Source organism: Amblyomma americanum, chromosome 8 (assembly GCF_052857255.1).
Source record: "Amblyomma americanum isolate KBUSLIRL-KWMA chromosome 8, ASM5285725v1, whole genome shotgun sequence".
In the NCBI taxonomy this organism is placed as follows: Eukaryota; Metazoa; Arthropoda; class Arachnida; order Ixodida; family Ixodidae; genus Amblyomma; species Amblyomma americanum.
The window spans coordinates 20,873,584-20,894,134 of NC_135504.1; the positions used below are offsets into that span (position 1 = coordinate 20,873,584).

General features: G+C 50.5%; 1 protein-coding gene and 1 pseudogene across 1 annotated transcript; both read right to left on the bottom strand.

The window, feature by feature from the left end:
- Positions 1-1,603: 1,603 nt before the first annotated feature.
- On the bottom strand, positions 1,604-19,254 carry LOC144100126 (protein argonaute-2-like). Its single transcript, XM_077633160.1, has 6 exons — positions 19,171-19,254; positions 13,863-14,374; positions 6,434-8,467; positions 3,858-4,085; positions 2,528-2,880; positions 1,604-1,700 (listed from the first exon to the last, which is right to left on the bottom strand). Exons 1-5 carry the CDS (start codon positions 19,226-19,228, stop codon positions 2,566-2,568), a joined length of 3,147 nt encoding a protein of 1,048 aa, XP_077489286.1. The 5' UTR covers positions 19,229-19,254; the 3' UTR covers positions 1,604-1,700; positions 2,528-2,565.
- On the bottom strand, positions 16,384-16,526 carry LOC144102815 (U2 spliceosomal RNA; annotated as a pseudogene).
- Positions 19,255-20,551: the final 1,297 nt, after the last annotated feature.

A 20,551-nucleotide genomic window follows, 5' to 3' on the forward strand; every position in this document is an offset into this window, starting at 1 on the left:
CTTGTACTATGCACTTAATGGTTTGGCTTATGGGGTTTAACATCCCAAAGCGACTCATGCTAAGAGGGACGCCGTAGTGAAGGGCTCCGGATAATTTCGACTACCTGCAGTTTTTTAACGCGCACTGACGTCGCACAGTACATGGGCCTCTAGAATTTTGCCTCCACCCAAAAATCCACTGCTGGGCCCGGGATCGAACCCGCGACTTTCGGGCCAGCACTCGAGCGCCATGGCCACTGAACCAGCGCGGCGACCACCATAGAGAATGTATACTTATGCATGCACTCGATATATTTTCTGTTTATGCATCTGGACGAGTGCGTGTTAGAGAACCCCAGGTGGTGGAAATTTATCTAGGGCTCTCCACTGAGCGTGCTTGCTCAAAGTGCTGCATCAACTAGCTGAAACAGCCGTTCAGGCTGCGAGTAGCTGCGACACTTCGGCATCAGGATCAACACCGAACCGACGCAGCTCACGCGCACAGTGCTCGACCCTCCATCTCCAGTGTATGGTAACGTCATGAGGAAGCCGCACGTAGGCGCGTGGGAACTCTAGGGCCAGCGTTTCCACAAGGCAGCTACGACGACCCGCTGGAGGGTTCTCAGCCTGAGCCGGTTTGCGCACAAGGACAACTACATCAAGATGCTGATCCGCACCGTCCAGGACCTGGGCATGCGCATCCAGCAGCCGCTTGCGGTCAGCTCGGCCGACCCGCACAGTCGGATAAGTATCGACACGCTGACATTTTAGCGAACATGGCGCGTTTTTCCTTTTGCCTGGCGCATGATCGTATTAGCTCCATAGCGCCAACATACCAGAATTTACCATATTATATATAACTTTCATATCCAATTATTTCAGTTCGAATAACCGCCAAGCCGGATAATGGAACGGCAGCCAGGATTTGGCTCGTGAAAGTTCCAACTTGCAGCAACTAGCAGCGTTTTAGTGCGTACCTCAGCAGCACCACCAATCGGCCCAAATATTGGAAATATATTGGCAAACTTTTATCACCAGAGTGAAACGAGTCATTCCCAAAATTGGCCCGTTTGCCTGCGCTGCTTGGGAGGTGACTAGTTCACGGTGTCTAATCGGCTGACCGAGTTTGCGCGGAGATTGACTTTGAGTGTCAACCTTGGCGCATGAAGAAATAAGATGTAAGTATTAACGGAACTGGGCGTTGAACCGGCGGCGGGCGAAAAATCAGCTTCGCTGGCCACTGCACGACAGCACTGTGCTATCGCCACAACCGATCACGCCTTCTGTCAAAAAGCCACACACACTCGTGCTGTCCATTGCACATTGTCGTGTATATCAACTTCCATCTGCTGCACGATCAGATCAGATCAGCTTAACCTCGATCAGAGCTTAACCTGAGTCCAATATCCCAGCAAAGTGAAACCATGAGCCAACTAGGAAAAACACATGCTTTCGGGCGTCTACTCGGTTTAACTACGTTTTAAAACCCTATGACATTTTTAGCACGTGTTGTAGTAGAACAGACTGGCTTCGGCCAACGCTCGCCAATGCAACCGCCAGTGACTGCAAAAAAGGAAACCTCATGCAACGGCCACCTTTTTTTGGCCAATATTTTTTATTGCAACTTAGTTCCAGGGCACACAAACAGCAATGTTTGACACCCGCACTCTTCGAACAGCCCATGAAACAACAAAAACAAGAAAATCCTTCTCCTTGTGAGCCTGCAAGAAAACAAAAGTTAGAATTAGTGGCGGCTTGACAGACTTATGCCTACATGAAAATTGTTCCGGCAAATTTCAATCAAAGGCAGTCCGAGCGTCTAACAACGAAGACCACCGATTCGTAATTGCTTATAACAGGCTCGCGGACCTACAACTCAAAATAAACTGATCATGTATTTCTTTCAAGAAAATAAAACCCTTATTTCATTGTTTCCGATTGTTTGCATTCGCTTTCGATCGCAAAGAAATAAAACGCATTAAAAAAATTGCTGTAGGGCATTCGTGAAGCGGCGCCCTTTAACATCCATCCCATGCATACCGCTTCACCTGCGCGTTGAACACACGACACTGCGACGCCAAGAGGGACGAGAGAAGATGTCCACTTCGTGTCACGTATATCTTGTCCTCTACGTGTTGCGCACATGTCCAACATTCTTGGACCCAAAAAATGAAATTTGGGAAACTGTAAGATTCTGGTATTGAAATATTCAAGGTCCATTCTTCCGATATCTGGAAGAACCTTCCTTTTATACTGTTCCCATCGCTCGCATCGAGCAGTTAAGACTGTAATAGAAAATCAATGAGGAACGCTTTGGACTGTAGCAAAAACGTTAATAGCAAAAAATGCAAGCCTGCAGGCGGGAGGTTGCGGATATATTGATCATTGTAGTAGAATCTTACAATATATGAGGAACACTGCGCTCATAATACCCTCCCTATACCCTATGTAACACCCTCCCTGAAAATGCCTTTAAACGCTTTCCCGTTGGAAGAGGCTTTCTCCAGAACTGTTTGGTATGACGTCAGTGGTACGCCCCCAGGCTCACCGTAACCGGAATGCAGGGGCAGCGGAGAACCTCCTCCATTACACGAAGTACATGGAGGCCTGCAGTTCCTGCAGCACCTTGACGGCCTCCACGTATTGGGCAGTGGTCAACACGGCGTCCCCGCCGCCCTCAGACGACTGGCTGACCGCGCCGGACGTCTCCAGCTTGCTGGCGATGTGGTGTTTTGCGCGGAAGGCGGCCAGGTGCGCGTAGTACACAGGGGCCGGGATGCTCACGCTCCTTGCACACCGGGAGTATGTGTGGCACAGGTAGAAGCTGAGCTTCTGCAGGTCGTCCGCGCTGAACTTGGAGTCATCCCACACGATATAGTAGTGGGCCGGCCGGCTGGAGCCCTGCGGGTGAGCCGAGAAGTACATTTATACACTTGCGAGAATTCCGAGTGCCGTGTCGGGTTGAGTCGCGTCGTATCGTGGTGTGTGGTGGTGCGGTGTGGTCTTGCTTGTGGTACGATGTGATGTGGCGTGGTGTGTGCGGTTTAAATACGCTTATTTTACTAGCACACATTACGTGGGAAGGAGAGTGTTTAAACGCAATATACAAAAACCGGCAGTGCCTATGAGCACAGCACGCGCTCGCCCTGCTTCTAATGCTGCATGCACAACATGTTTCTGGCTTTATTTGGCCTTAAATGCCCTCGAGCCAATAAATACCGTGAATAACTTTTATTTCCTGGTTGGCTGTCATCAGTGCATTGGTCGGTCATCGTCATCTATGTCGCTGTCCCGACTTCGGGACAGCTTAAAAAACGAGGCATACAAGCCGACGCGACTATTTAAAAAAAATCAATTTTTTGGCCGTTTTTTGAGACTTCAAAGCCGCGTCCCGTTTTAACGTACGAGCAACCAGGCCCAGCCGAACATCAAGCGCTTCTCTTTTCACCTAACCTTATGCATTCATTGTTTCAGTAGACGCCACTCCCAAAATAAACGCTAATGACCACATCCACGTGAGAGCATCATTCCGCGCTGACCCTAGAGGTCCCCCTTGCGCAACTTCCGATACCGCTTCCTCAAGGACGAACGATGACGTCAAAGTCACTCACTGCGCTCCTGGTGGCCTCAACGTGACGTGGAAAGCTTCCGTCACGGTCTTACGCGCAGGCGATCTCGGAGGCCATGCTTCCGTTTTCTCAAGATGCGGAAGGCCTCTACCGCAGGCGCTCCTGGTATTTGTAGCGCACTAACAACGCGACGCGACTGTGGCGACGCCGGCGCCCGGACTATTTCCTCCGTAAATTCATAAACGACAACACCGCAGACCATTTGTTCCCGCTCACAATAGCCACAAGAGCGGAGAAGCGGTCGCCCACCTGGATGCCGAAGTGGCTGCAGAGGAAGAAGTCGAAGTCCAGCGGGTGCGTGACCACCGAGTCTACGGTCGTGCCTGGTGGGACGTTGCGACACTTGCCCACGCCGTCGCGGTCGTTGGCGGGCATGAACCTCGTGTGATGCCGCTTCTGGACCACGATGAACGTCAGTGGTGGCTCGTAGGTCTCGGTGGGACACATTTCCGCACACGCCAGCCGGATGGCGCTCACCTGAGAGATTCGAGAGCGGAAACAAAGAAAAACTTGGTCAGGGATTAAAGGCCATTCGACGAATCACGATACATACTTGGTACAGAATGCAAACAAAACACTTTGGGCCTTCACGAACTATGCTGTCCTATCTTACACAATTGCAGTTTAAGAAAAACTGTACGGCGAAGAACAGCGTTTTTTTTAGGAATGCGGTTATCGGTAGTACTCTGGTTAAAGGAGCAGTTTCAGCTACCGTTCAGTTCAACGGAAGTGCAGCTTTTCCAACTGACGCTGAAATGAATAACAGTCGGTTGCAGTTACTCGGCACACTCCGCTAAATTGAGTTCACGGGGTTCACATTCTGGTTCACGTGATCGGTTTATACATAGCTCTAAAAATTGATTCCCTACTTCACTCAACCAAAATTTCCGTGCAAGGTTGGCTTTTGAGTATGCCGCTAGTGAACAACCACACAGAGCCAAGAAAATTCAGTAGAGGAACGTCCGGCTTCACCGCTCAGCCGTTGTTTTCCTGGTACCGCTTCGCGGCATTTTTGTTTCTGGATACGACTAAAGAATGAAGCCGCTTTTCCCCGCAAAAGAAACCCCTTCCAGTCAATGGCGCCAGCTGGTTTTCACGAACCTGCAAGGTGGACAATGCAGCGAGCGTGGTGACATTGACAATAGTCTTTCATGTGAGGGGGGAGACTAACCCCTTCCTTTTGCCACTTCCTACATGGTTACCTTAGGAGGCTCATGAGAAATGGTCTACGCCGTTGGCTGCAATAGAGTCCTTTCAGGGGGAAAAGCCGCCTGGTTCTTAGTGAGACTTATATTAGCCAGGATAGCAAGATGTGGCAGCCGGAAATGCCGCCCACTCGGCCGAAGCAGTGGGTCAGTAGACTGGTCTAACTACAACCCCTACTGAGCTGAGATCTCAACAGCAGGTGGCGCTGCCTTTTATTACCCGTGCCACACGCGCACTAGAAATAACCGCAGATGTTTGTAGCCTTAAGTTTGCCTATGCCATTATTTTCGGAGCTGGCAGTACACGTCCAGGTTTATTGACATTATTATTGACAGATATATTTACATTACAGATTCGCCACTATAACAGAGGAGATTACAATCAAATAAATGACGAACTTCAAGTGTTTTCTGATAATATCCTGGCGCCATCTTTTCAAGACAGGTCAGTAGAAGATAACCGCAGGTTCAATTTAGAGACAAGATCGCAGAAATAGTAGCCAAACATGCCCCGCTTATCACGCTATCACATCATAAATCTAACCCTTGCTTTACAAGAAAGCATCAACGAATGAGAAATAGAAAAAAACGGTTGATGTACTTTTACTATATGATTTTTTTATTTCTAAGCTATGTTGTACAAATTTCAGTATTTGACCCCCCCACCCCTCACACACACACAATGCCTCTCCTGAGGACTGTAAGGTATCTGTAAATGAATGAATAAATAAATAAATAAATAAATAAATAAATAAATAAATAAATTCACGGTGATGATAACGCCTTCAAGGGAGTAAAAAATCACCTGAAAATAAACAGTGTCAATGAGCCAGTATCTCAGAATGTCATTCAAATATAATATAAAAATAAATTTGTAGAAAATGCCACTGTTCTTGCTTGACAACTTGCAAAAGTAGAACTCGCGTGCCAGCTAGCTCACAGGCTAACAGTACTTCGGAATTGCTGGTAAAAATGGTGCTCTTTATGAATAAACCATTATCCACAGGATAGTAACTTCTCACAAAAAAAGTTGCATATCTTTCTGCATGCGGAATGGGGATAAGAGTATACACTGCTCGGGCGAATGAGTTGTGGCGAACTCAGTAGGTCGCAAACGGCAGTTAGTATGTTTAATGCCATTCAATACGAGTACGTGACACTGTTCCGATGGCGTTAAAACTTGATCACTAAGTAATTAATGACATTAAACATGACCTTGTGGCACTGGTATAGCACCTCTAACTGTCGTTCAGTTCAACGGACGGTCAACTGCACAGCCGTTAATATCGCCCGAGCGTAAAAGGGGTGAGACACGGAGCGGGCACGCACAAAACCCAACCACAAGCCTCAGTCTTGGATGTTTACCACCTTTTGAAGAGAAACGATCAAGCTGACGTCAACTAACACCGAGAAGACGTCTCCAGAAATGAATGTCCCGAATGTCCTGAAATTATAGCGCTGTGGAGATCTATTCGGTGCCGTTACGTATATGCACAGAGAGTCCGCTTGTCATAACACAAAAGGTTATCCAATGACGCTAGCGGCATTGAATGCGGTATAGCTGTCTTAACAAGATGAGCGTTTAGTGGGCACAGTATTGTAGTAGGCGCAGTTGCTTACCTCATGGTTACGGACTTCCAAGAACTGCCCCTCGCTCACTCCGTCTCTGTAGAAGACGATCCGCTGGGGCTTGTACCTGGTGGTGCGGTAGAAAACCATTAGCAATTCCTTGATCATGTCCTTCAGGTCCTTGATGATTTCCACACGTGCCTTAGCCTTGGAGTCTTCAATCTGTACCCGAATGGTGGCGTGAAACTTGGACGGTACAGGGTCTAGGCTTCCGACGCACGCGGCGATGGATGGCCTGATCTTGTCTCCAGGCGATGGGTGCGACACGTCTGCTCCGATGACGATCACGGGACAATGTAATAGCTTTGGCTTCTCCTGCATCAGGAGACTATTGTTGATGCCGCCCATCTTGGCGTTGATCTTTTGGCACAGGTTTTGGATGAGCGCTGCATTACACTTTTGGATCACGTTGTTGTCCAAGATGCATTGTGTGCGCAGGGAGAGCTCAGTCTCTGCCACCTGCTTGATCTCAGCGTAGTTTGTGGCTTTTGTTATCACAGCCACAACCATCTCCAACTGCGGGTACTGCTGGCGCTGCTCCATGAGAACGGTCCGCATGGGCTGGCGGTATGTGTCGAACGTGATAACCGCAAGCGGCTGCGCAATGCGCATGCCCAGTTCTTGGCCGATGCGGATCAGCATCTTGATGAAGTTGTCCAGGCAGTCTTTGTGCGCGAAGCGGCTCACGTTGAGAACAATCCACTGTGTCATGGACATCGCCTTGCGGAAACGCTGCCCTCGGAGATCCCACGTACCGTCGCGTGGCTTGCACATGGTGTTGTTCTCAAAAACCAGAGTTGGCGGGTCGAGCACTCTGCCCACAACCTGAGTGGGTTCGGAGTTGATCTTGACGCCGAACTCTCGCAGGTACTTCTCCGAGGTGCTGACCATGTCGCGCACAGACTGACGAATCTCCAGGAAGCGCTTGGCTGGGGGCTTGGCCGTGCGCTTGATCATCTCGGCGGTCTGAATCTCATCGAGTTTCTTCCGACAGTGCTGGCCTTCGGCCAGCTCGCACACCTCCAGAGGAATGTAGACCGGATGCGTCGGGCTGCCACTCTGCACGCAAGGGAAGTTCGGGTACGACAAGCGCCTGTAGCGGCTCTGGAAGTAGTCGGCGACGGAGATCTGACTACTTTCTGATTCAAAATAGATGTCCTTGGCAGCTTCCCTCGTGATCTTGACCACTTTGTACTTGCGCGGGTAGGGAAGGTGCGTCACTTTTACGCGGAGTCCTTTGAGCTCCCTATTCAGCCGCACGTACTGGTTGTCGCGCAATGACCGTAAGTCCGCGGGTGTCAACGCACGCCGGCTGTCGCTGAAAAACCTGCACATGAAGTCTACCAGTGGAAGCGACTCGTAGAATGCTGTTGCTGACATGTCGACGTTAAGCATGGGCTTCCATTGGGCGGGTCGAACACTCGTGTAGTAGCCAAACCACACCTCCCTGCCTCCTCCGAGGTCGTTGTACTCGTTGGGTCCCGGCGGTCTGAAGAACGAGCGTCCAACCGGCGCAAGGTTGATCGAGGGGCTGTGCCTCAAGACGATGTCGATGGCCTGGAGGACTTCCTGGGGCACAGTTTGTACGCGCTTTTGGAAGACGCCATGCAGGGCATCCAGGTTCACGGTGGCTGCATACTGGATCTTGATGGTAAACTTCTGGCTTCTCTGGTCTTCTTCGAGGTCGACTGTGAATGTCCGCTCGCGGAAGTTGAGCTGACGGCGCGTGTACAGGTTCTTGCGGCCATCGAAAGCCGGGATGCAGTTGGCCAGGTCTTGCCGGTACTTCTTTACTAGGAGCTCGATGACTATCCTGTTGATCTTTGTACTGAGGCATCGGTACTTTTTCTGCTCAGGAACCTTGGTCTCCTGGGCAGTCTCCGATGAGATGTCGACGTCGTAGTGGTAGACGCTGCCGGTCGGTATCTCAATGCTGAAGTGGTTGGCAAGAAGTTGTATGGTCCGGCCCAGCTGGCCGTGGGCGGGCCGCCGCGGGAAGTGAGAGGGCAGGGTTCGCTCGAGCTCCTGCGCCGTGATTGGTGGTAATTAGAGCAGGGCATGAAGAAGTAAGTATGCACGCACTGTTTCGTGTGTTGAGCGTCACACATGTTTGGCCGAATGGTCTTCGATCTACACTACAGTGCAGGACCGGTTCCGGTGAGTCTTAACGGGGAAAGCCTCCTGCACCCCGTGTGTTGTAGCGAGCCTATTAAAGGACGGCGCTTGAACATTAATATCCTCCCCTGAGAATGTTTTAAATGTTTCGTGCAAGCGAAGTTATCTGCAGTCAATATCTAAATTTCAGCGTCTTCTAGCCTTTCTATCTCCTTTCATCACTCTTTTCATGCTCACAGGTCGGCGCTCTTTCAGCCAGCCCTACCCACTCGGCCCCACCGCCGGCTGCAGACGCGTTCGGGAATTTTCCCGGTAATGGGGGGGGGGGGGGGAGGGCTTCCTGAACCGCCGAAACGACACTTATTATTGGCAGCGGCCACAATAGCTGCCATACTTCTGAATCTAACCGACAGACACATCTGAACAAAAATACGCAGGAGCGCGAGGCGGAGAAATGCACGGGCGTGAAAAAGTCGCTGTAAGGAGCTCGCCAACCTTCGCTCGGGATTGTGGGTTCTGCGCTCAATGTAGGAATATATGGTTCAGGTGTTTATGACGAAAGCTCGTAGTACTTGAGCGAGGTTATGTACACGGTTGGTCAAAAGTTCCGGGGCCACAGGGCTTGCTTCTTTCATCGGTATATCGCGGCATTTAAGGTGCGATTAAAGCTATCAAGGTTCGCAGAGTATATAATGATACCTCTTCCGCCCTCTACGGATATTTTGAGTCTTTGGGTGTGTCATGTCTGCCTGATTATACAGCTCAAAAGCAGACCCTATGGCCTGGGAACTTTTGACCTACCCTGTACTTTCCTCGGAAGGTATTTCAAAGCCTTGTTCTATCTTGAGCACATATTACAGGGACGATCGGGTCGATTGCAAAATCAAGGAAACGGACTGCGTGGTTGTGGTGTACATCAAAAGCGAGACAGTAAGTACTAGTTCTTTCTGTGCCTTAATTTATTTATTCAGGGAACCCAGCCCATGATAGCGCAAGAGCTCAAGTATTTCTTCCAAGGTTTCTGAACCACTCAAAGGGCAACTGTGGGCGAGTTTGAATGTTTTAGACGTGGTATTGTGTTCCTATTCGCATAACATTTCTTGGGAGTCAATTCTCTGTGCCTTTAAAAGCGTTTTTCAAAATCCTGAGTAGAAGCCCTTTAAACCAGCAAAAGCAAAGAACGCCGAAACTAAAACTGGGTTTCTCCCAAAGAATGACGTCAAGGTAGAAGCTTGTCATGCATACATTACTGTAACAAAAACTTTCGGCGCGTTGACTGACTAAACTGGAGACTGTAAGCGACAGACCACTGTTTGTGTGAAATGACCAAAAACAAAGGTCTTCATTTTCTTCTTCTTGCGCAAACTCCAAGCAAATATCGAAGGGCATGCAGCTGGTGACGTCACACGTGCAAGGTCGCCCTCAGAAATCGTCCCGATTGGGGCGACAAAATTGGAAAAATTTAATTATTCGTGCTGAAACAAACCGACGCCCGGCGGCGAAGCTCGGCACAAGGAATTACCGTGGAAATTTCGGCATTCGTGGAGGCCAACAAAAGACGCCGCAGCTGGCCATTAACAGCGAAAGATGAACAACATTCACACGAATTTTTCTGTGAATTGAGAATGTGCAGGCGCATAATTTATAAAAATCAACAGCTGCAGCCCAAGGAAACATCAGTTCGCCAGAGTGGATGTTTGGGCTCGACGGTGCACCATTTCACTTCGAGTAAAAGAGCATTTAACGAGTGACTAAAAAAGACAATGCACTCACCGCGGTGGCTCGGTGGTTAGAGTGCTCGGTCACTGAACCGGCGTTCCCAGGTCCGAAACCGACCGCTGCGGCTGCGTTTCGATGGAGCCGAAACGCTAAGGCGCCCGTGTGCTGTTCGATGTCAGTGGACTTTAATGATTCCCAGGTGGTCGAAATCATTCCGGAACCCCCCACTACGGCACTTCTTTCTTTCCGCTTTCACTCCCCGCCCCTTTGTCCTTTCCTTACGGCGCTGTACGGGTGTACGCCGATATGAGAGACAGGTACTGCGCCAATTTCTTCCGCCCCCCCCCCCCCCCAGAAAATTTAATGTGGATTTGCCCAATAATATTAATAATTAATCGGTTTTTGAGAAAAGGAAATGGCGCCGTATCTGTTTCCTATACCGTTGGGCACCTTGACCGCGCCGTAAGGGAAGGGGAAAAGGAGGGAGTGAAAGAAGAAAAAAAAGAAAGAAGTGCCGTAGTGGAGGGCTCCGGAATAATTTCGACAACTTGGGGATCTTTAACGTGCACTGACGTCTCAAAGCACACGGGCGCCTTAGCGTTTACCCGCCGCGGTGGCTCAGTGGTTAGAGCGCTCGGCTACTGATCCGGAGTTCCCGGGTTCTAACCCGACCGCGGCGGCTGCGTTTTTATGGAGGAAAAACGCGAAGGCGCCCGTGTGCTGTGCGACGTCAGTGCACGTTAAATATCCACAGGTGGCCGAAATTATTCCGGAGCCCTCCACTACGGCACTTATCTCTTCCTTTCTTCTGTCACTCTCTCCTTTACCCCTTCCCTTACTGCACGGTTCAGATGTCCAACGATATGTGAGACTGATACTGCGCATTTCCTTTCAACCAAAACCCATTAAAATTATTACCGTTTTGCCTCCATAAAAACGCCGCCGCCGCGGATGGTTTCGAACCCGGGAACTCCGGATCAGTAGCCGAGCGACCTAACCACTGAGCCACCGCAGTGGGTCAGAATTCCGGCATAAAACAAAACTTTTAATACAGCCAAGGTTTAAGCCTAGAATCGTTTGATATCAAAAATGAAAATTTTCTTCCGCGTGATGAGTTTTGGGATCTAGTAATCATGGAAATATTTATTTTGAATTCACACGTACTGTGCTACATAAAAAAATCCGGTTCGGCGCATTGTATTGCAGTGTATTGTATTGAGTTGTACAGCGTATAAGCAGCTAAGGCTATCATCTTTAACGTGCACTGACTTCGCACAGCACACGGGCGCGTTAGCGTTTAGCCTCCATAAAAACGCAGTCGCCGCGGTAGGGTTCGAACCCGGGAACTCCGGATCAGTAGCAGAGCGCCCTTACCACTTAGCCACCGCGGCGGGTTGGATTAGCTCGGCTAATCCAGGATATACAAAGCGAAAAGCTAGATTGAGATCTCCACTGACCCACGGAGCCGTTAGCTCGCGTTTCCTTTCGTGAAAATGAACGGTCTTTGCAAAGTTGTCAACGCTAATGAACTCTATGAACGCCGCCGGCTCACTATTTTATTTGGTTTTTGAGGAAAGGAAATGACACAGTAACCGTCTCACTGTGGTGGACACCCGTACCGCGCCGTGAAGGAAGGGATAAAGGAGGGAGGGAAAGAAGAAACTAAATTTAAAGTTGGATTTTGAGGAAATGTGCTGCGGTGCACAGCGGCGGAACACCTGTGGCTTGGTGCTACTAGTGGCGCATGCGCAGTAGTGAGTAGGGATCGAGAGAGAGAGAGAGAGAAATGCGCCGTGTGTCGTCATTGCTCCTCGTGCATGCGCAGCACGGCTCTCCAGGAATCACGCGAAACTGCTTAACCTGCGGCCAGTAAAGCTTCCACTATAAAAAGAATTTCACACGTTGGCAACACAACACTCGGCCACGGGTGCGTAAGTACTGGCCCCAAAGGCTAAACTTGACGAAGCACCAATTCTTCGAGCCACCCTTTATCCAGGCGACGACTGAGGCCCTGAACATCACAGAAGAAACTGTGAACATTGAAAATTGATTTTCGGGAAAAGGAAATGGCGCTGTATCTTTCTCACATATCGGCGGACACCTGAAACGCGCGGTAAGGGAAGGGAAAAAGGCGATAGTGAAAGAGGAAAGGAAGAAATAAATGCCCTAGTGGAGGGCTCCGGAATAATTTTGACCACCTGGGGATCTTTAACATACACTGACATCGCACAGCACGCGGGCGCCTCAGCGCTTCGCCTCCATCGAAACGCAGCTGCCGCGGTCAGGTTAATAATAATAATAATTGGTTTTTGGGGAAAGGAAATGGTGCAGTATCTGTCTCATATGTCGTTGGACACCTGAACCGCGCCGTGAGGGAAGGGATAAAGGAGGGAGTGAAAGAAGAAAGGAAGAATAGGTGCCGTAGTGGAGGGCTCCGGAATAATTTCGACCACCTGGGGATCTTCAACGTGCACTGACATCGCACAGCACACGGGCGCCTTGGCGTTTTTTCTCCATAAAAACTCAGCCGCCGTGGTCGGGTTCGAACCCGGGAACTCCGGATCAGTAGTCGAGCGCCCTAACCACTGAGCCACCGCGGCGGGGCCGGTCAGGTTCCAACCACTCATCTAAATACGGTCGTTACGTCACAAACTTTCCTTTTAAATTTCGCCCACTCGCCTTGTCTATCTCATTGTTGACCAAGGAACCCATTGCGGTTCCCAAACGTTGTTCTCTATCTTGACTTTCTCAGCGGCTAAATCTGATGTTTCACTTCCAGAGCGCCCTATACGTCAATCACTAACACGATGCTTGCTACCCACAGAACTTTTTGTTAGTAAAAGCTAAGCCCTGCATAGTCGGCTGCAATTCGAGAAAGAAGCGACGGATGCCCTACCAAGGAAGCCTTGCAGCCAACGGCGTCGGCCGATTCTCCGGACGCCGCTCTCAATCTGATTAAACGGTGGTTCATCTCCTTTCATATGCCACTCCCTGAGATGTCACGCAGGTCCAAGAGGATTGACTAACCATGAAGTCATGAGAACCAGTCGACGCCTTTGGCTGCAGGGCCTCTTTCAAGAGGCATATGCTGATTCGTTCTTGAGTTGTATTATACTGGGGTTTGGTTCTCGTACCGTGTGTGCAAGTCGATGTTTTGGAAAGGTGATGTTTCCTCTTGCCTTGAAACTAACAGTTAAAGCCCTTTGTAACGAAGCGGTTTATAACGAAACAACTGATATAACGAACAAATTATGATTGCACGTGGAAGCTCAGCCAACAGGGGCTATAATGAAGCTACGCTTACAAAGAAGTTATCGCCGGAAACTTTCAACTTCGTGGTAAAGAGGTTCAACCGTTTTAAAAAGGTCCAACTGTATATGGACCGCTGGCATAACAAGCTGCACAGCATGGTTTATAACGAAATAATGGATATAACGAAGGAATTACGATTCCCCTTGGAAGCTCGGTCAACACTGCATATAACGAAGTAACAGCCGCGAACGAACTTTCTACTTTGTTATAACGAGGTTAAACGAGCTACATGCCATGGCCCAAGTTGATGCCCTTTTCGGAAAACAGTACGCACCTTGATCCTGACATCGTCGCCTGGAGTGGCCTGGTCTCCAGCTTCGGAGGTCCGCTCTGTTACCGCAACGGGCGGCGTACATGGTGGCGACGGTGGTAGGGCAACTGCCGCCGGCTGACTGCGACTCACGGCGGCTGCTGCGGATGCAGGCCGCGGGCTGCTGGCCGCTACCTTGGCGTCACCTGCGGCGGCGGCGGCCCCGTAGCTGGGACGGTAGGCGCTGGGCTGAGCGGTGGGCTGAGCGGTGGGCTGTGCGGTGGGCTGAGCTCTGGGCTGCGCGGTGGGCTGAGCTCTGGGCTCCGCTGCAGGGGTCGGGCCGCGGCTGACGGCGCGCGGCTGCGGGCTGGGCGCAGCGCCGTGCTGTAGTGCTTGCGCGAACGAAACCCGCGACGGACCAGCGGGCGACGGAGCAGGAGTGGTGGCACCGGCGGGCGACGGAGCAGGAGCGGTGGCACCGGCGGGCGACGGAGCAGGAGCAGTGGCTTGATTGCCACCGCTGGCCGAAGGCACCGCTGCGAGCCGAAAATGCCCGTTTAACGTAGCGTTGATAAATCTGCTGCGTTTGCGATCATAGCGATCGTTACGACACGCATATATACACAGCCGAAAGCTGAAGACTGGACAGCCGTCGCCGGAGCTCCGTTGGTAGAGCACCGGACGCTAAATTCAGAGTTAGTGGGTTTCGGATACCAACGGCGGCATGTGGTTGTTTTCCGTCTCCTTTATAATCAATTATATTTAAAAAGTTTCGTTTTTTTCCATGGGGGTTTAACGTCGCAAAGAGAGAGACAGAGAAAGACAGAAAGGCAGGGAGGTTAACTAGGCAACACCCGGTATGCTACCCTACACGTGGGAAGTGTAACGGAGGGAGAGACAAAAGGAAGAGAATAAAGGGATATGATAACTTTTCCACGTGTCCGTCGGCCGTTACTTGCAGGGTACACAGGGCACACACTGATTGTTCACAATCTTGCACTCAGTCCTGAGTCCTTCAAGCACTTTAAAGGTGCCTTCAAAGCTGTCCTCTGCGATGAAGGCGTACTCCAAGGACCCAGACTCTTTAACAAGTTTTTGCCGTATTAAGCCCCCACGGATGAACACCACATATTATTAAAAAAAAACATCCCCTATGCTTCTTGGTTCGGTCACTGTTGGCGTCATGTATGTCATAACGAGCACCACTTGTCCCTTCCCTTGTCTGCTCAACAGTAAAAGACAGATGGTATAGAGTACCTAGTCGAGGGTTTGACGGTATGCCGTCTGGTCAGGTCAGCAGAATGAATCTTCGGTTTACTGACCATGTGAATGTGGTCAGCTGACTTCAGCTAACATATCTGACATGGTCAGTGACCGAAAATTCAGTATACTGTGGACGAGAGCATACGTCGCAATAGCCGTCCCAACTAAGACGCTGTGCAAGCCGACAATGGCATGCTCCGTGACTACACACGACTAAACACGCAGCGCCCCCAAACAGCGTCGTATACCCTTTGCACGGAAGAACTGAGTGCGAGGCCCTAGCTATCGCACAGGCTCTTAATTTTCACACAAATGTGATCAGCCCTCCCCCCACAGCAACGAAGAAGCAACAAATGTCCCGCTGCGGATTCAATATATTTGCGACACACGCGCACGCTTTCCTTCTAGTTGTATACTTAACAAAAAAAAACAATTTTAAATTTAACTTCGCTAACCCTGGAATTCAGCGAAAACAAGGACGCTTGCTAAGCACCTGAGGCTCGTCCACGGCAGCGCGTGCATGGACAGCCGTTCTACAGTACGTACCCACACGACCACGTGGCTTAGACGTAGTATCTCATGGTCTTACACCCCCATCAAATGTATTTAGGGTCAAAGGTGAACCCAAATGTCACCTAATGTCAAAGGTCAAAGATCAAAGGTCAGCGAAAGGTCATGGGTCAAGGGCAGAGGTCAAAAGTTCCACGCCATAACTGTACCACGTACGGTCATACATGGCTAACGTAGTTGGGCTGAAGGTCATTGGAGGCCATTCTCCGGCCTATGCGACGACTGTTTTACCAAACGTGGTGAAGCTTTTCGCTTCGTGTTCAACTGCAGTGACTTCTTTAGTTTCCCTACTTTTAAAGGGAAGCCCGTTCCTGCGTTCCGCGTCGTAGTCGGTGTAACATATGCTACTTGACAGGTGGCGTGTTACTCAGTGTGACAGGTGACGTGTTGGCAGGTAGCAGCAGAGCGAAGCGCCACCTGACACGGCGAGAGGAATGGACAGCCGGAAGGCGGCTGCTACGGGACGATGCCGGAGGGTCGCTAGCAACGCAACAGGAACCTGCCAAGCGGTAGCAAGCGGCTTGCGAAGAGCTGCGCTCAAATTCCGATTTACCGTCTGTTGTAATGGGTCGTCTGTCTGTCTGTTACTGCCAGGAAGAAGGAAAGTGCACAGGCCTGCTCACTGGCTCAAGCCGAGCCACAATCGCTACCACGTGCAGATAGTAGGAGAGTTGAAAGATGGGACAGAAAGACAGGATAGTAAAGACGCGCTAAAGACAAGGCCGATCCCAGAGGTAGTGCAATACCGGGCCAACCGGTGGCGGGAAAGAAGCATCCTTCAAACTCCCCGCCACATTTCCAAAAATAAGTCCAACTTGGACCCGTAAGAGATACTCCACGGGTCCGGACAACTATAATGGGGCATCCATTTTTTTTTCATTTATATATCAGGCGTAAAGCATGCACCTTTCGTACCGCGGATAACGCTTGCTGTCACGGAGAATGTCAACACATGCTGGTTGTGGGAAACGTTTCCCCAAATCCCTGCCTTTCCTCGAAATCGACGGAGTCCAGAACATCGTCAACGCCAATTGCAGTGATCACAATGAACGCGGCGGTGGCGGCTGAATGACGTCATAGCTGTCACGTGGTTTCTCCTCGGTTCAAGGTAAAACTCTCCTATACGGCGAAGCAGCTACGCAAGGTAGTAGTAAAGCATTCCCTTCACAGGAAGGGGACGATTAGATGGCTGCCCGGCCCTATTGAGCTGCGATGTAGGGGCTGCCGCACATGTGGCGAGGGCTGCTTGCCACCGGGGGTACCTGTTGCTAAACCGTCGTCATCGCTTCAGATGAGGCGGCTGTTGCGAGTCCTTTCTGCCAATCTTTTCTCTCAAATATCGTTTAACTCTCCAAATGTCTGCCCGTAGCAGCGATTATCCTCACGTGGCAGTGATTACCTGCACGTGGTAGCTACTGTGGATCAGCTTGAGCCGGTGGGCGGGTCCGGGAACTTTTCTTTCTTCCCTAAGTCTCAACAACAACAACAAAACCCTGCCACTCATCGCACCACACAGCGGGACGCCAAGCTGTTAAGCCGGCTTGATTTCATCCGGCAGCCCCATAGAGTGCGCACTCTTACCTAGAAACAGGAGAGACGCAGTCGCGATAAACAGCGACCACAATCCAGGGAAAGACAGACCTTTGCTGAAAATTGAAAATTGGTTTTTGAGGAAAAAAAAAAGACGCAGTAACCGTCTCGCATATCGCGGTGCACACCTGAAGCACGCCGTAAGGGAAGGGATAGAAGGACTGGGTGCAGAAAGGAAAAAAAAGAGGTGCTGTAGTGGAGGGCTCCGGAATAATCGTACATAATAATATCGTACAGCACACGGGAACCTTTGCGTTTCGCCTCCATCGAAACGCTGCCGCCGAGGTCGGGTTCGAAACCGGGTACTCCGGATCAGTAGCCGAGCGCCCTAATCCCTGAGCCACCGCGGTGGGTAATCCGGATAGCCCAAGCAAAAAATGCAGTGGAAACAGATTAATGACGCTCAAACGCGATACCCGAAAGACGCGGGCTCGATCCCGGCCGCGGCGGTCGAATATCGATGGAGGCGAAATTCAAGAGGCCCGTGTTCTGTGCGATGTCAGGGCATGTTAAAGAACCCCAACGTAGCCGAAATTTCCGGCGCCCTTCACTACGGCGGCTCTCATAGCCTAAGTCGCTTTGGGACGTTAAACCCAAATAAACCATATAGAAATCGTAAATGCGCTTAGGGGATTAGGGTGCGGAGCTACGGAGGTGTTGCTATGCACCAAGAACGGACTAAAACGAGACGGCAGCGCTCGGAAACGTGCCGTGGATCAAGGCACTCATCAAGCGGAAGAGCGTTCCACAGCACCTGCTCCGTTTCAGGTCAGCAGCATGGCCGGAACACACAGGCGCACGGGCGACGCGTGCAGAAGCGCGTGCTCGAGGAGCGGCGAGACGCACAGTGCGCATGCGCAAGGCGAACGTTCGGCAATGCATTCTCGGCAGGAACGCGCCGCCGGTCACAAATGCGCGTCTTGGCTGGACCCCCTTTTATTAGTTCTATCAAAAAAAAAAAACGACGTGATGCGAAGCGACGCGATCCTTTGTATTGGGTTATGCGCTTCGGTCAGGTATTTCACGTAATCTGTTAGCACTGACGTTGGTAGCATCCCTGGATGTTAGTAATTTTGTTCACTGCGAACACATTCTGTCGTAGAGCAATGCTACGGCTCGGTCATATTTTCCCTAGACTGCAGCATCAATGCAAAACGTTGGTGGTCTTAACAAGAGATACTAATATTAATTATTTCGAAAGAGTGCATTGTCCACAACGCAGGTTTTAGCTTGAGCAAGCTGAAGGCTTTGCCATTTCACTAAGCATGCGCGCTTTGTTCGAACAAAGCAAGGCTCTTCTCAGCCCGAGGGCAACGCGCCCATTACCGGCGTTGCATATGGCGACACTGTAAGAACCACGAGGACCGGAGATGCGCAAAGGGCCGCGCGAACCCGAAGCTATTGCGACGTACGCAATCCAAACGCTACTTCACATACAAGCGGAAACGCTATTGATTTCTGTCGCCACGGCGCACAAAGCCGTTTCGAGCAATCGCGGCGGGGGAAGCGGCCAGAGTGAAGAGGTTCCAAAAATATCAAAAATTTTCACTGCAACGCGCTGCTCAATCGCTATATTCGCTCAGTCGCTTGCACGTGAACCAACCTTAACGCGATATAAAGGCTCTCGAGGTCGCTTCGGCTCAACCAAACCAGGCATTTTTTTTTTCTCTCAAGTCACGGTCACTCACGCTCAAAAATGACGGTGCATGATAGCGAAAACAAACGGGTAACGAAGCTCGTGAATTTCATTCAGCCTTCTCGCAAAAATTTATTACTTTAGAACACAATCATCCTAGCCAACGAGGTTAGGCCTAAAGCGACCACCATGTGACGCCAGATGAACAAAGAGATCGAGCGCCCAAACGACAGCGGCGGAGGCCACAGAACGGAAAGGAAATTCGCTACGCACCTGGAGGTCCACCAGCTGAGTCGTTTTTCTTCTTGTCTTTGCGCTTTCCTTTCCCCATTTAGATAGCAGGCCACAAACACAAATGACAGTCACCGGAACGGGCGTCTTGACTGCCTGCCGAGAAGCTGGAGAAAGGCAAAAAGGCTGCGTTGTTACTCTTTTATAGTGACCTTTTCCGCTCCGTGATTCGCTCATATGCTTCGCCACGAGCTGCACGTGTTCCGCCGTCATTGGCTACGCTTGGAGACGTCATGCGCGTGCCGGCGCTTCAGCCTCCAAGAACGCATAAAGAAAAAAAAAACTATGGAACCAAAGAAAATCGTCGTACGATACCGCGTTACTACAGCTCCTTATGGCAACGCAAAGTCCCGGCGCGTCTCGAACACGCGCGCTGTGGAACTCGAAGACAACAAGTGGAGGGGGACTCCGCTTCGAAACCCAAGTAGTCCTAGAAGCTGCTTTGCCGAGAGGGTCTAGTTCGGAAAATACATAGGCGCATACCAAGGTCACGGATGTACAAAGTGAGAAAATGTTACGACCGCTGTTAGCATTCATTTCCCATTTTGTGCAAGTCCGTGGTTTCAGCTCAGAGATCCACATGACTGAGCCACCAGAAAGCGGCGAATAAAGAACTGTAGCGATTTGTCAACATTTCTGGCTTTTACCTATGTCTCTATGTATTTGTTAATGCATCCGTTTAATTCATTTTATTCCCACGTGCTAGCGTGATTAGGCGTTAGGTGCCTTAGCCAGAGGACGTGGGAACACGCCTGACAGCGACGGCGCCGTTTCGATGTATACGCGAAATTATTTAATGAACCCTGTGTGTTCGAAGTTACTGCAGTACCCCCCTATACGACGGCCACGTTTGACTTCAACCTGCGTTTAATGCTGGCTATCAAATTCAGGCAAAGCGCCGAGTAGAATGGCAATGCAGTCGCCACGTTTCACTTGATGAGCGCGAACGTCAAGTGTAGTTTAAATATTTAGCTTAAACGCTTGTCGTTACCTAGTGTTCGGGAAAGAGGCCACGCTGAGTCGAACACTGCTGCCTACCACAGCAACGCCAGCATCAAGGAAGCGCCACGTGACAACGTTTAGCCGCCGCGTTGGCCCAGTGGTTACGGCGCTCGGCTGCTGACTCGACAGACGCGGGTGTGATCCCGGTCGCGGCGATCGAATTTCAATGGAGGCGAAATTCTAGATGCCCGTGTACTGTGCGATGCCAGAGCACGCTAAATAACCCCAGGTGGTCGAATTTTCCGGAGCCCTTCACTGCGGCGTCTCTCATTGTCTGAGTTGTTTTGGGACGTTGAACCCCTCAAACCAAACCAAACAACGTTTTCTTCCTTTTTGTGATGTTAGGAACGCTAGATGATCA